The following is a 17,455-nucleotide window of genomic DNA, read 5'->3' on the forward strand; positions in this document are numbered from 1 at the left end:
GGTAACTGATCTGAGATTGGGGATTGAGTTGATGAAGTCTCTAGGACAGAGTCACCCCATAAAAGTGAACTCGAGTCCTCCACCCGACTCTAAAAGGTCTCAGGATACTGCTGATACCAAGAGATTCTACCGGAAATGGTGGAAAGATGAAGGAAGTGGGAGAAGGCACAGGATCATAGGACTATTTCAGTTCAAAATAGCCAGAAGGGGTAAGTCCAACCTTGGGATGTCAGATGTCAGAGAAACAGATTACAGGACTAAGAGGAATATATGACTTAATACTAAGCAAAAGGCTGATAGGGAATGTGTTTAGAGAGGGGAGGAACTCAGGTAGTGGCATAGGGTTATTACAAATACAAAATTTCCATTCAAATAGAACATGTGGTAGTACTTTTCCTTCTTAGATAATTTTAATTTGAGTTATGAATTTTTCATCCTTTTAATGGGAATGATATACCTTCACACATCTTGTGATATAATTATTTGTGTTAAGTGACTTAGCAAGTTTCCAGTGATTGATTCTCCAAGTCTTCATGTGTCTGTGTAGGACTGAAGGCAGAGGCTGGTGCAGGACTGGAACTGTCTCAAGAGAGTTTGGCAGACTTTTCCGAAAAGAACGAACTTCAACAACCAGGAAGCCATTGTGTCTGAATCTTGACCTGTGTGTGTACGTATGTTTATGTGTTCACATTGCAATTTATTTTGCTATGAAAATTATATTTCTCCATCTTACAGTGTGTGTTATATGTCAGTCAAAGAATTAACCAAAATATCAGGGAGCAGGTAGTGATATTGAAGGAAGTTACTGGACCGACAACAAAACTTTGATGGCAGTCACTATTGATCTTAACAAGAAATTTTTTAGTAGGAATAGGTTGAGTAAAAATAAAGACTTTAAAGAAGAGATAACAGAACTAAATGTTGTGTTGTTTGAAAAGATGTAAAAGACATACAAACCACTAGTAGTGCTGATCAAGAAGAAAAATAGGTGAAGAGAGAGAGAGAAAGAAAATACTCTAAAGATCATGAAAGGTATGATGAGGCCAGGTTGACAGGGCTGGAGAGAGAAAGGATTGGGTAGGGTGTAAGTGGAGGCTGCTTTCAGAAGAAAGGTGAGATTATGTAGGGCAGCCAGGAAAAGAAGATGCTAGGTCAGTGGTGAGGAGGGCAGTAGGCATTCCAGAGCTTTATACTGCTCTTCAAATCTATAGGCAGTGATGCTCAACCTTGAATCTGTAGCATGAAATGTGAGGGATATCTAGATAATTTTTACTTGTTCCCACTCTACTTGATAAGTTTTCCTCTGTTCTGTCCTGATTTATAACTGAAGGTACTTTACCCAGTGGCCAGGCACTGGGAAGGTTCTTAATCTCCCTGATTCTATTTGTCCCATTATATAGCATTTAATATTCTTAGCAGTTTTGTTTTAGTTGTTTTGTTTCAATAAATAATACAGCTTTCAATCAAGTACAGAAATCTGGCTTTTAGAAAACTCCTGAGGACTCAGCTCAAGGCTGCTGCTGGCAGCTGAATGTGGAGGTAATCAGTGCTCAGATCCCTAGGAAATAAATTGAAGGGACATGATTAGAAGAATCTTGTATAATCCCACTGGCTGAAACATCTTCAGTGGTAGATCATGGAAGTACAAGATAAAGTCATGCAATGCAGGTTCTGGTGATTCTTTTTTCCCCTCTCAGTTACATTTGATCATTTAAGCATGCTATTTGGAACAATCTATAACTATAGTACTTAGCATGGAAAACAGTCTCATTTTTATTGGCTATACTTTATACATTTTATACTTTACCTGTGTACCAAGCATCATGCTTAACACTTTTACAAATCTCATCACATCTCTTTATGCACCACAGAGCAGGATCACATACTTGGGATAATGTCACAGACAAGAGATACACACTTGAGTGCATACCAAGTCATAGGTACACTACTGGAATTATCAATTTAGATTCTTCATCGGGCAATCTGGGAGATTCCGTGAAAATTCAGAAGAGAGTAACCATGCCTAAACACAGAATGGGGGAGGAGATAAAGTAAAGACTTCCCAAAGAAGGAAACTGAACTGCTGATCACTGAAAAATGAACAGAAATTAGCAAGGCAAAGAATCTGGCTAGAATGGAAGATGGGGCAGCTTTATCATATGTTGATTTCCCGATTCTGATATCACCACCAAGATGTCAGTAACCCCACAATTTATCAATACCATCGGGAGCAAATTTTACAGGACTACATTCTTTCTTACATCACAAACAAGAAAGCAGTCTCACTTGTGATGATGGAACCAACCTACAACCATACAATGGAATTCCCTGCCACCTTCTTCCTTGTGGGAATTCCAGGACTGCAGTCTTCATATCTTTGGCTGGCTCTATCTCTGAGTACCATGTACACAATGGCATTGTTAGGAAACACCCTCATCATGACTGTAATCTGGATGGATTCTACTCTCCACGAGCCCATGTACTACTTCTTGTGTGTTCTGGCTGCTGTAGACATTATTATGGCCTCCTCTGTGGTACCCAAGATGGTGAGCATCTTCTGCTCAGGAGACAGCTCCATCAGCTTTAACGCTTGTTTCACTCAGATGTATTTTGTCCATGCAGCCACAGCTGTGGAGACAGGGCTGCTGCTGGCCATGGCTTTTGACCGCTATGTGGCCATCTGCAAGCCCCTACACTACAGCAGAATTCTCACACCTCAAGTTATGCTGGGAATGTGTGTGACCATCACCAGCAGAGCTGTCATGTTCATGACTCCACTAAGCTGGATGTTAAGACATCTGCCTTTCTGTGGCTCGAATGTGGTTCCCCATTCCTACTGTGAACACATGGCTGTGGCTAAGTTAGCATGTGCTGATCCCATGCCCAGCAATCTCTACAGTTTGCTTTGTTCATCCATCATTGTGGGCGCTGATGTGGCCTTTATTACTGCTTCCTATGTCTTGATTCTCAGGGCAGTATTTGGTCTCTCCTCAAAGAATGCTCAGTGGAAGGCATTAGGCACATGTGGCTCCCATGTCGGGATCATGGCACTGTATTATCTACCTGGGGTGGCATCCATCTATGTAGCCTGGCTAGGGCAGGATACAGTGCCCTTGCACACTCAAGTGCTGTTAGCTGACTTGTATCTGATCATCCCACCCACCTTAAACCCCATCATTTATGGTATTAGGACCAAGCAAATACAAGAGAGAATATGGAGTTTGCTGATGCATGCCCTCTTTGTCCACTTCAATCAGGGTTCATGAATACAAGTTTTTTTCAACCTTGAGCATTGCAGCCAACAGCTAGGACGACTTGGTGATCTATGGAGCTGAACTGGTCTAGCTGGCAACATGAATAGATGAAGCTCTAAAGAGTATATTGTTTAACCTTTCCGTTTCTAGCAAGAATGTGATTGAAATGATTCTGAGTTTTTGAAATATGTATTAATATGTGTATCAGAGTAAGTCTGGACAGAGAATATAAATGTGGGATTTTTGTTTCCCAAATTTTTCAGCCATGTTTCCAACAAAATATGCTACCAGTCTCTCTGCTGAAGAAAACTCTGTTTGGCACCTGTCCTCCAATACATGCCTAATTTTCTCATGTGATTGAATGGAAGAAATTATTTATATATGACCCTGCTCTCTGGCCCGGTGATGAATTAATTCAGTTTGGGTTCTGTGCTCACACTCAGACCATAATTATTCTCCAGTCAAAACAGTTTGCAGTTTACCTGAGGACTTGTAAACTTGACATCAAAGATGGTGGTCTTTTTCTAATATAAGAATTTGGAAAGAGAAGTATGAAGGCTGTCAGAGTAGCTCAAGTGGTAGAGCATCAGCCTAGCAAACATGATGCCCTGAGTTTAATCCCCAGTACTTCTAACACTCCCACAGAAGATTCTAAGGGAAGTATGAACCACATGAGAGAAGCCAGTTTGCTGTGTGGGATGAAGAGAAATGAATAAGGTTAGAGTTTAGAAGAGAGAAGCTAGTTCTAATTATGGTTCTCTAGTCACAATTTACTTAGGACACCAAGCTTCCTCACTGTTAATAATTGTGGTGAGATCTAATATACATGTATATTTGATTCTGGTACCTTTGAAAATCTTAAAAAAGATAATTTCTTAGTGTGTTAAAATTCAAAGTGCAAGTTGACAGTAAGTTTTTATAGCTGTCTTAGAGGTTTCTGTCTGCTGACAATGGAAACAATGTCAAGTCTAGATAATTTTTTTTTCACATAAGAAACTCAAAACTTGAGAGAAGGGAAATGATTAAAATACACAATTTATCAAAAACTTGATCTGATTTGGGAATATAATTTTATAAAAGACAAAATAATATCAAGGAATTATATGATGAATTACATTTTAGCTAAGTGAGAAGAGATTCTGCTTAAAATTTCATTAGGACATTGAAGATAGAAACACCTAAACTGAGATTAAGGTGATGGTATATGGTTGATGACCTTCATACACCTATATGAGCTAAAAAACCTCTTGCAATTGCTTTAAGTGGGGTGGTGAGGGGACTGATGAGGAGAAATGATGGGGGCAATGTAAATAATGTACAATATAAGACTAATCAGAATTGTTACTATGAATCCCCCCTCTGTATAATGAATATATCCCCAAAAAATTTTATTTAAAAAAAGAAACACCTAGACTGGAAAACAAAATAAAGTGGTGATAGGGATCAAAGAGCAGTTAGTAGACATATAAGAAGTCAAATAATTTTAATAAATATGCAATAGTATTTTTGTACACAGAATTCCTGAAGAACATTTAAAAATGAAGACAATAAACTTGATCTTATCGTACCTTTTTATTTTTTGTTACTGTGTTATTAATATTATTCTGAAAATTGAAAATAAAGCATTGTTGTGCCTTCCTTGTCTTCTCTATATTTTAGAGTAGAGAAATAATGATTAACATACCTTTTTCAAAGGACCCACCACTCATCTGGGAATCATTTATCTGAAACTCTCAACTCTTGAGCCTAATATTGGTGATTCTATCAAATACTAGAAATAAGGAAAATGTGTTAGAAAGCGGACAAAGCAAAACAGAAAGAATAAGCAAATGGCCCAAAGTCACTTATAAGGAAAATAAAATCAGTTTCAATTACTTTTTTGAGAGTAATATGCAAATCCAGTATCAGCAGAGCAACATTTCTAATAAAAACTCAAGATAAAAATCCTTTTCTCCTTAATACCTTATCTTAAAGTTTATTATTATTTTAATTATATGTTTATGGGCTATGGTTTGAAAATTATTTACATGTATAAAATGTGCAATGATGAACTCAGGGTATTTTTCATTTCCATGCCCTTAAGCATTTTTAAAATCTTTGATTATTGTGTAATAGTTGTACATATTTATGAGGTACAGTGTGGTATTTCAATATATACATATAATGTGTACTTATCAGACAGGGATAATTAAAGTTCTCATCTCTTTATCATCACTTAGTGCTGAGAGCCTGTGAGCTCCTTTCTTGTAGCTATTCACAAAATATAAAAGAGGTTTTGTGAACTGCAGTCACCCCACTGTTCTGTAGAACACTAGATCTTGTTACTTTCTCATTGTGCTTTGTACTCATTATCTAACCAGCCTCTGAACCTCTTATTTTACTTATCATCTCATAATCACTTTTCTATAGTCCAATCAACTTTTTAAGACATCGAAAGAACTTGCAGTATTCATGTCTGTGTGTCTGACTTATTTCACTTGACGTATTGTCCTACAGTTCTTTCTGTTTTGTTGCAAAGATGGGAAATAATATTTTTGCAGCTTAATATTCCATCGGGTAAATTTATAAATATTGTGAGAAGTTACTTTAATGATTTCTTTCTCAGAAATATTAGTATTGGTATGTAAAAATGCTACCAATTTTTGTACATCATTTTTGTGTCCTACGCGTTTACGTAATTTATCAGTTCTAATGGTCTTTTGGTGGAGTCAAAGTTTTCCATCTATAGAATCATGTCCTCTGCACAGGGGGATGATGTTGCTTTTGCCTTCCTCTTTGGATGCCTTTTACTTATTTCTTTGCCTAACTGTTCCGGTTAAGACTTCCACTCATATTCTGGATCAGGGAGGTGAGACTGGATGTCCTTGTTTTGCTCCAGAGGAAGTTTCAGCTTTCCCGCATTCAGCTTGACAGACATTGACTGTTTGTGACATACAACTTTTTGTAGAGGTATGTTCATTCTATGCCTGATTTGTTTGTTAATATTTATTTATTTTTTAAAAATCACTCTTTGCTTAATCGATCCTTTATATATTTTTTTAGTCTTTATTTCTTCCCTGATTTTTGTTTTTTCATCCCTTCTTGAAATTTTTGTTTTGTTTCTTTTTGGTATCATTAGGGTGTTTATTTGAAACCTTTCTGTATTTTTGATGTAGGTATTTATTGCTGTAAACTTCCTTCTTAGTACTATGTTTGCTTTATTTTGTAAGTTTTTATTTGTTGCTTTTCCATTTTCATTTGCTTCAGAAAAAAATTAATATCCTTTTTTATTTCTTCAGTAACTCATTGGTCATTCAGTAATATATCGGTCTCCATGGATTTGTATAATTTCTAAAGTTTCTTTTGCTTATTTCTAGTTTTGTTCCATTGTGGTCAGAAAAGAATATGATATTATTTTGATAGTTTTAATTTGTTGATACTTGTTTTGTGGCCTAATATATGGTCTATTTTAGAGAATGCTCCATGCGCTGATGAAAATAATGCATATTCTGCAGTTGTTGGATGAAATGTTCTGTAAATGTCTAGAAGGCACATTTGGTTTTATATTATAGTTTAACTCTTATGCTTCCCTACTGATTTTTGTCTCAATGATTTTTTCATTGATGGAAGTCAGATATTGACTTCTATAATTATTGTGTTGGGGCCTATCTCTCCCTTTCGTTCTAAAAGTGTTCAACAAATCGGGGGCTCCAGCAGTAGGTGAATATATTGTTATATCTCCTTATTGAATTGATCCCTTGATCATGACTTAGTGACCTTCATTTTCTTTTTAAAATTTTTGTCTATATATCTTATTTTTATCTGATATAAGTTTGTGACTCCTACTACCTTTTGGCTTCTATTTTCATATTATCTTTTTCCACTGTATGCATTTTCATGGGTGAATTGAGTTTCTTATAGAAAGCCAGTCTGTATTATTTAATTGGGGAACTTAATCCATTTCCATTCAAATTATTGATGACCTTGATAACTTTGGTAATTTTGTTTATTTTGAATAAATTTTGTTGTATTCTTCCTTTCTTGTTCATCTTTGTTAATCATAAATAAGGTTTGATTCATTTCTGTTTTTCTCTTGTGCATTTGCTTTTCAGTGGGTTTTATACTGACGGTATTTCTTTTAATTCTTGGATGAAGGATTCACTTAAGTATTTTTTTTGTAAGGCCAGTCTGGTAGCAATGAAATACCTCAGTCTTGAAAAGCCCTTATTTCTCCTTCATTTCTGACTCCTTGCTGGACATAGTATTCTGGTTTGTCAGTTATTTGCTTCCAGAATTTGGAATATATTATTCAATTCCCTCCTTAACTGTAAGGTTTCTGCTAATAAAGCTGCTGTTGGTCCAGTGGCAGTTTCTCTTAAATGTGACTTGGTATTTTTCTTTTAAGGGATTTGGAATGCTCTTTTTGTCTTGTAGTTTTGACATTTTACTGTAACAGGTGGTGGTGAGGATCTTTTTTGGTCATGTCTATTTGGGGGTCAATCCTATGGGCTTCCTATGCTTGGATGTTCATATCTCTTTCCCATTATTATGGAAGTTTATGGCAATTATTCCATTGAATAATCCTTTTTTTCTATCCCTTTTTGTTTACCTATAGGAGCTCCAATAATTGAAATATTTGTTCATTTAATGGTGCCCCAGATATCTGAGAGGTTGTATTTTCTTTTCTTTTTCATTTGATTGGTATATTTCAAAAGACTTGCCTTCAAGTTCACATATTCTTTCTTCTCTTGACTTAGTCTGTTGTTGAGACTTTAAATTTTTATCAAAAATGAGATACAATGTTTGTAAATCTTTGTGGGATGCATTAGAGTGATTCAATACCACACATGTCAACAAATCAGGGTAATAAATATTTACATTGTTTCAAAAATTAATATTATTTTTACATGTGGTGAATTTCACACTCTTCTGTTCTACTCATTTTGAAATATTTCAGATTGTTTTAGCTTGTAGTAATTCTGTGTTTAAGATGAAGCAGATGTAATTCCTCCATTGATTGAACTTCTTTCCAGTGTCTCTCCCCACTGCACTTCCCAGTGACTACTCTTCCATTTAACCGTATTTTAAATTAGAGTTATTGAGCTCTTCATTTGAAAATTTTGTTTGATTCTTTTCAAAAGATGTCTATCATGATGAATTTCTGATTCACATCAAAACTTTTCCTATTTTGTTCAACTGTCTTTCTGTATTCTTTTTTTTTCATTACTGAGGTTTTGAACTAAGGGCCTCATGCTTGCTACATAGGCACTCTACCACTTGAGCCACTCTACCAGTCCTTTTTCTATATTCTCTTGAATCTCATTGAGTTTCTTTACAATATTTCTTTTGCATCATTTATCATGCATTTTATCACTATTGTCTTGTTGGAATCTATTGATAGAGAAATACTGTGTTCCTTTAGAGATACCATGTTACCTTATTTTTTATATTTTTGTGACCTTGTTTGTTTTGTGGTGCTGGGGATTGAACCCAGGACCTCACACATGCTGGCAACTGCTCCACCACTAGGTTTCATCCCCAGACCTGATCCTGTGTTTTGATTTGTACATGTAGTAGATCAATTATCTTTGTCACATTTCTAAAATGACTTTAATAGTAAACAGCTTACTTTTTAAGATGTGTCTTAGGGTTTTGCTTTGGTAGGCTATGTAGGATTTGGCAGTCTTTGGGCACTACAGTGCATTCTCCCTATAACTTCTTTGACTGTGGTTAATTGCTTTGGATGTAGTGTGAACAGTGATGGGGCTAGGGAGATACACTGTCTTTATGAGTCATGGTTGGGTGGAGACACTGTAGCAGCCTTGTTAGGTATGGTGCACACAGCCTTGAGGATGGGGTGTCCACTCTACAATTTGAGTGGTGGTTCTGGGAGTATAGTAGACATTTCTTCAGGGACTACTGGACCCAGTTCAGCTGTCAGCAAGAGCTTCTAGTTGGACATCCCCAAAGGAGGTGGCGGTGATGTGCTCTAGCACCAGCTGTCTGATTCAGCAGTGGTGTGGGCTCAGGAAGAGCTGGCTGTGAGTGAAAGTAGCACAGGGGAGTATAGCACCTGATCTCAGATGGAAAAGTGTTTCAAGTCCTTGGGAAGCTGGCCTTGGAACAATTGTCCCAGAGTTAAAATACCCTGGTCTCTCAGGTCTTGAAAGGTTCCTAAACCCAGAGTTGAAATATCTATGAACTGAAGTGCAAAACACTGCATGGCCTTGGGTGCTAGCATCACAGGTGTTCTGGTATATCAAGTTGGTTTGTGAGGCTGCAGCCCCTTGTGCTATCTTGCTGGATTATTTGTGGGGTTCCAGTTCTAGGAATATATAGTGAATTCTGACCACTAAGGCAGTATAAATTAGAAGATGATTCCCTACACAAGCTGGTGCTCAGCTTCAGCATCCTGGGCTCTGGAAGTTGGAGGGGAGACAATGTGAATCTTTCTCCAAAGGAATGCTACCATGTGGACTCCAATTGTTCCCCTAACTGTTCTGCAAACCTGTGGTGGCTGTGAAACTTTCTAGTACATAGGATTTCTGATATCTAGACTAATGGAGTTAGTTCTGGATCTCTTCCATTCATCCTTTTCCATGCAAACAGGAGTCTCCTAGCTAGTGTGTGTTGTTCTACCTTGTATGCTGCCATCTCAGGTAGCTGAGTTTTATTTTCAGTCTTCTTTTGCTGTATTATAGCATTCTTCCTTAGTCACCCAGGTCAAAATACAGCTATCCCTCTGTTGTTTTGGTTCTACTTTGAGGAGAAAGAAGTGAACGGTGGGCATGTTTATTCCATCATCCTGGATTTTTTCTGAACAAAACTTTTATACCCAGCTAAGTTGTCTTTCAAGGTCAAGGATACAGAAAAAGAATTATAATTTTGCAAGACACATTGACTGATATCTGTAATCTCAGTTCCTCAGGAGACCATAAATAGGAGAACCACAGTACAAGGCCAGCCCTGGGAGAAAACTTGAGATCCTGACTAAAAAGTCCTAAAGCAAAAAATGGACTGGAGTCAGGGCTCAAGAGTTAGAGCACCTGCCAAGTAAATATAAGGCCTTGACTTCAAACTCTAGTACAAAGCAAAACAAAGTCAAAACATTGCAGATTTAGTATGTTTTACCTGCTCTCCACTAGTGAAGAATCATAGTAGAGAATAAGTCTGATCCAACCTGAACATGACTGGCAACAAGACTGATGAGTGCTGAGTGCATTTAATTACTAGCTAAGACTTTTAAAATGTAAAGCAAGGGTACAGAATGTTATGCAAATATTATATGTTCTGAGCATGTAAAAATAATGTAAAAAACAAGAGCAGAGAGCAAAAAGGGAAAGTAGAAATTATTCAGCCTTAGAAAAGCATGAAATATTGCCTTGTGTAATGGCATAGATAAACCTGGAAGATATTATGTTAAATGAAATAAGTCAGACACAGAAAGAAAAATGTCACATGACCTCCCTTATATATTGAATCTAAAAAAAAGTTGATTTCATGGAACTAGAATGATAGTTTCATAGAATAAGGGTTGGGGTTTGTGGGAGAGATATTGGTCCAAGGATATATGATGCAGTTACATAGGAGGACTATGTAACTGCATTGTATATCCTTGCATTATCCTGCATTATATATCTCTATTTTAAGGATCTTTTATACAGCAAGGTGATTACAGTTTATCATTAAAAAAGTCAAGAGAGGATAAATTAAATGCTGTCACCACAAAAAAAACTGTGAAGGAATACATTAACTAGTTCCACTTAATCATTACATACACAAATATATGCATATATTTCAAAACATTGTATAGTACATAAAGAAAACACAAACTGTTATCTGCCAGTTTAAAAGATTTAGAAAATCAGTGTCATATTGGCACAAAGACAAAGAAATAGACTAATGGAATAGAGTAGAGAATTCAGAAATAAACCTTCATGCATTTGGTCAGGAGATCTTTGATATGGTGCAAAGACCACTCAATGACAAAGGACAGTCTCTCCAATGGCAGTGGGAAACCTGGATATCCAAATAAAGAGCATGAACTGGAATTCTTAGCATGTATCATATATAAATATTAACTCAAAATTGTTTAAAGATTCAGTTAAGATGGAGGTATGGCTCAAGTAGTAGAATGTTTGCCTAGCAAGGCCCTGAATTCAAACTGACAAAAAACCAAAAAAAACAAAACAAAAAAAACCATTATACTGAAACCCCTTTGAACAACAAATGTATGCTAATTAAAAATGAAAAAAAAGGAAGGGGGAAAAACAGCAGAATCCTTAGAAAGAAAAATAAATAATTTTTAAAAAGACCCAATTTGAAGACCTAAAATTGTAATATCAGAAGTAGACACAGGGAAATTTGCAATTGCAAAGATTTCTTGGATATGACACCAAAAACAGGCAACAAAAGCAAAAACAGACAGATGGAAGTGCATGAAACATAAATAATTTTTTTGTAAAAAAGGCCACAATAGTGCCAAGGCAACCTACAGAATGGAAGGAAATATTTTCAAAGCATGTATTTGATAAGGGACTCCTATCTAGTAAATTAAAAAGTCAGTGAAAAATAAAACCCCCAATTAAAAAAATGGGCAAAGAACTTGAACAGACATTTCTGTACACATGATAAGCAAACAAATGACCAGCTAACATATGAAAAAATATTCTTCATTTTCATCACTAATCACTAGAAAAATGCAAATCAAAACTATAGTGAGATAAAACCTCATACCCATTAATATGACAACTATTAAAAAAAACCCAGAGTAACAACTATTGGCAAAAATGTGGAGAAACCAGAATCCTTGTGGACTGTTAGTAGGGATATGAAATGGTGCAACTCTGTGGTAGAGTATAGTGATTCCATGAAATATTAAAAATGGAACTAACAATCTTACTTCTGAGTATATATACAAAGAATTGAAATCAGAATCTCCAATACATATTTATTGGCATACTCATGTTCATAGTAACACTAGTCAGTTGTACAAAAGTTGAAAAGCATGATTGATAAAATGTGAAACTAGACTCTCTGGCTTGCTACCTTTGCAACTTTCTGTGTACCTCACATTCACCTATGAAATGTAGATATAATAATGGCAACTACTATGGAGGGCTGTGAAAATTGAATGAATAAATCTTTTAAAACATCTATCACACTGCCTGGAATATAGTGGTCTTTTACAAATCTAACTAATCTTTAGCCTTTGATTTCCTTTCAAAAAGTACTCTGTATTATTAGCTAACAGTTAGGCTCTCCTCTAGGGACTGTTTCTTTGAAGAAACAAAGACTGTTCACTCACTAGGCATCAGCCTCCTCCTGCAAACTGGAAAGCTCCATGGACAGAGCACAGAGAAAAATCCAGTCTCTGGAGGTTACAGTGTCTGACTGGTAGGCAGAGGACAAGGGGAGTGGAGTATCAAGGGAAAGCAGGATGACAGCGTGTCTAATGGGGAAGGAGGGCTCTTGGTGGGAGGTCTTTGAAAAGGACAATACTCATCATGACTCTGCATTGTTATCTTTCATCTTCTGTGGCTTTTATTGTTCCTCATGAAGCATTCTGTATAAATCTCCTTTTTTTGATGCAAAAAAAAAATGTGGTTTGTCAGGCATAGATGATTAGAGAAATTTGACTAGAGAAAACTCCAGGGATTTTGGTAACTGTTCTGAGATTGAGAGTTGGGGTGATGGAGTCTTTAGGCCAGAGTTACCCCATAAAGGAAGAATCAAGTCCTCCACTGTATTATAAACTGCTGTTCAGGTCTGGAGAGTATTAAAAGATTCTTTTGGAAATAATAGGAGGAGGCGGGAGAGAGAGCAGAAATATAGGACTATTCTGGTTCAAAGCGGAGAGAAGAAGGGGTAAGTCTAACCTTGGACTGGTGAGGAGAAAAGTTGCAGGGTCCAAGAAGAGTCATGACAAAAGACCAAGCAATAGGGCTGAGTGGGAGTGTGTTTATTGGAGAGGGGAAGCACTCAGGTAGGGATATAGGGTTATTATAAAGAGAAAGGCTCTATTCACATCAGTTATGCAGTAGAACGTTCATCTTTTAAGATGCTTTGAATTATGAATTCCTCATTCCTAAAATGAAAAGCCCTTGCATATTCTATCATATAATTTCTGATGTTAATTTACTTGACTAAACCAGTGATTGATCTTCCAAGTCTTTGTATGTCTGTGTAGGATCAAAGGCAGAGGTAGTACAGAGCTGGAACTCTCTCAGGATAGCTCAGCCAGAGCTTTCTGAAAAGAGTGAACATCAACAACCAGGAATCACCTGTGTCTGAGGCTTGGTGACTGAGTGGACGTGTTCATATGTTCACAGTATAACACTTACCATGTTGTATATGATAAATTTCTGCATCTTACAGTATTTGTTGATGTGCTTGTCTCTTCCAGAAGTAAACTAGGAAGGAAAATCAGGTGAATGTTTGTCTTGGGCTCAGATAACAGAGAAAAATGTCTTCTGCGTCATGTTTGACCCTGAGCACAGAATTCTATAAGTCTGGTCTGCCCAATTATTCAGGGAGGAGCCAGGTACCTGTAGAGAGCTAAGTGGAGACATGGTAAGGATATGGTAATTTCTCATCCTTGTAACCCATTATTGATTAAAGTCACAGGAGTGATAGCTAAAGTCAAGCTAATCTTGAGGCTTGGGAAATGAGCACCCTACAATGAAGTCTTCCTACAAACCTGTGAATGAGTTTTTGGGTTATATATGACTACTTTGCAATTGGTGTGGTGACTCACTAGGCTGAGGTCTTGAGAGATGCAATACTAGGGCATGAAGGTTTGAGGAAGGTGATTTGTTGGATTAATATGATCTGATCATATTAATATATGGGATCTTAGTTCAATTCTTAGACCAGACTATGTGACTCATCTCCAGAAAGGAGAATGGTAGGTGAGCAGCAGGAAAAGCAAGTGAGGCAGCAACTTAGCCTATTTTGTGGATGCTGGTCAACTCATTTCCACCATCCTTGATCTGATTTCATTTTGGCAAGAGTTGGTATGTGGTAGCAGAGCTATATAACCACTGTTAGACTTTGTTATTAGAGATGGATTGTAGGTAAATGAGAGACCTTTTTGTAGAAGTTACAATGAAAAAATGCCATCAAGAAAACAAAACAAAATCCCTAAACTTGAGAAATGTCCCATAAAAGAACAGAGTGATTAATCTCCTCATCACAGTATGATGTATATCCACTGGGTGAGACAGCTTCAGTGGTAAATCATGAGAAGACAAGAGAAAACAGGGAATGTAGGTTGTGTTGATTTTTGATTTTTGCTTGTTAGTCACACTTACCCATTTAAGTATGCTATTGGGATCAATCTGGGAATACAGAATTAAAGAGGGAAAGACGTCTCAGTTTTCATTTGCTATACTTTCTTGAATACCTATGTAGAAGCATCATATTAAGTACTTTACATAGCTTCTCATTTTAATTTGAAAACACCTCTTTGATCTAGGGACTATAATCTCCATGTTACTAATGAGCAAATAAAAGGTTGGAAAATTTACATAATTTGACCAAAACAAAATTGCTAGCAAATGACAGAGTAGAGTTTTCAATCTAGGGAGTATGACTCTAGTAGCAATACTTTAACTACTTTGTTTTTCTGCCTCTTGCTGATTCAACAGAGTATTTTGAGTGAAGTAGAGTGGAATAGAAGAATTCTGTATTCTAACAGAAACTCTGAGAATATAGGAAGATATTTCTACAAGAAGAGTCACCAGCATCTCCTAGTACTGAGTAATACTACTAAATGAAGAAGGATCCAGGTGCAGAATGTTCTCAGAAATGTGTGGGTTTGTACATAAGCCCAGTTACTACATGCAATCATGGAAACCAAGCATCTTAATGAGAAAAGAATTTAAGGCAGGAATGGAATTGTAATTATAGCTGACCACTTATTTAAGGTTTACTCTAAAAGGTTGTTTAATTACACATTATATGATGGAGTAACACCTGAATGAGGCAGATATAGGGAAAAAGGCAGCAGTGAACAGACATTTTCTAGTGTTGAAGCTCAGCTCCTAGCTCTGCAGAGTAGCAGCTATCCTTGTCATCAAAACTGGCCATTTAAACCCTATCATTTTTTTGATTAATATTTTCTTGATTAATCATCTTAGTTTTATTCCTGATAAGTCGTAGCTGGAAAGGGCTGATTTTTTTTTTGATTTTTGATTTAGCATACATTAACAATACGAGGCAGTTTCACTGTGCTAATTCTATAAATATGTAGAGTGTACTTTCCATTGTATTTCCATTCCCCCTTTTCTGCTCCCCTTTTTTTAGTGTTTGGTGGGTTTCATTATATTGTTTTCATCTCTCTTTCTTTCTCTCTTGCTATTTAGTTTTATTGAGCTCTTTGTATATTTTGGATATTAACCTATTGAATAACTGACTAAGACTTCTTCCATTTCTGTGGGTTATTCTTGATTCTGGTAATTTTTTTTTTGATGTGCAGAAACCTTTTTCATTTGATACACTCTTATTTATCAATTCTTGCTCTTATTTCCTGGGAAATTGGAGTCCTATTCAGAAAATAGTTATGTATGCATAAATCTTCCAGAATTTACTGTGTTTCAGGGTTTAGGTCTTACATTAAGATCTTTGATCCAATTTGGGTTATTTTTATGCAGGGTGAGAGATAGAGGAGTCTAGTTTCAGTTTTCTGCATGTAGACAACCAGTTTTCCCAGCACCATTTGTTTAAGAGGCTGCCTTTTCTCTAGTGTATGTTTTTGACTTGTCAAAGATCAGATGGCTCTAGCTTTTTCATGTTTGTTTTTGTGTCAGTACCATGCTGTTTTTGTTACTATGGTTCTGTAGTATTATTTGGAGTCTGGTATCATGATGTCTCTAGAATATCATTTTGTTCAGTATTATTTTTGCTATTTAGTCAGGGTCTTTTGTATCTCCATATGAATTCTGGATTTTCTGTGAAGAATGACGCTGGGATTTTGATGGGCATTGCACAGAATCTGTAGATTGCTTTAAGTACTATAGCCATTTTTGCAATAGTAATTCTGCCAATCCATAAACAATGGGAGGTCTTTCCATCTTTTGGTGTCTTCTTCACTTTATTTCTTCAAGGTTTCACAGTTTTCACTATAGAGGTCGTTCAGCACTTTAAGTTTATACTTAGGTATTTTTTTGATGTTACTGTGAATGGAATATTTTTCTTAATTTCTTTCTCAGTCTGCTCACTGTTGGTATATCAAAAAGGTACCAATTTTTATATGTTGACATTTTATCTAGCAGTATTGACAAAAGTATCAGATACAGGAATTTTCAGTGGAATCTTTAGGGTCCTTTAAGTATAGAATCATGTCATCTCCAAATAGGGATAATTTGATTATTTTCCTTCCCTATTTAATCCCTTTTATTTCTTTCTCTTGTCTTACTGCTTTAGCTAAGAATGCCAGAATTACATTGAATAAGAGTGGGAAGAGTAAACACCTTTGTATTGTTTGTGACTTTAGTGAGAATGATTTCATTTTTTCCTAATTTAGTATAATGTTGGCTGTTGTTCTGTATTATGTACCCTTTATTATGTTGAGGTACAATCCTTCCATTCCTGGTTTCTGCAGAAATTTTGTCATAAAAGGACACTGAATTTTGTAGAAGGCATTTTTGCATATTGAGATGATCATGAAATTTTATCCTTGATTCTGTTTATGTGATGTATCACATTTATTGATATATATATGTTCATTTCCTGGAATGAAACCAACTTGATCACAGTGTATGATCTTTTGGGTGTGTTTTGAATTTGTTGAGATATTTTGCATCTACATTTATTAAAGGGATTGATCCATATTTCCTTTTTTTTGTGTGTGTATGTGTGTGTGTGTGTGTGCCCTCATCTGGTTTTGGAATGAGTGCAATACCGACTTCATAGAATGAGTTTGATAGTGGCCTTTCTCTTTCTATTTTATGGAAAAGTTTGAGGAGTATTGGTGTTAGCTCTTTTTTAAATGTTTGGTAGAATTTGGCAGTGAATCCATAGGATCTTATGCTTTCCTTTGTTGGGAGACTATTACTGGTTCAATTTCATTGCTTGTTATAGGTCTATTTAAGTGAATTATATAATTTTGGTTCAATTTTGGTAGATCAAATGCATCTATAAATTTATCCATTTCTTAAAGATTTTCTAGTTTATCTGAATATAGGTTTTCAAAGCATTCCCTCATGTTCCTCTGGATTTCA

General features: G+C 36.1%; 1 protein-coding gene across 1 annotated transcript; it reads left to right on the forward strand.

Moving 5' to 3' along the window:
• The first annotated feature begins 2,291 nt into the window (after positions 1-2,291).
• Positions 2,292-3,266, forward strand: LOC109699180 (olfactory receptor 52I1-like). Its single transcript, XM_020183772.2, has one exon. It carries the CDS (start codon positions 2,292-2,294, stop codon positions 3,264-3,266), a length of 975 nt encoding a protein of 324 aa, XP_020039361.2.
• The last annotated feature ends 14,189 nt before the right edge of the window (positions 3,267-17,455 follow it).

The sequence above is a fragment of the Castor canadensis genome, chromosome 1 (genome assembly GCF_047511655.1).
Source record: "Castor canadensis chromosome 1, mCasCan1.hap1v2, whole genome shotgun sequence".
NCBI classification, from domain to species: Eukaryota; Metazoa; Chordata; class Mammalia; order Rodentia; family Castoridae; genus Castor; species Castor canadensis.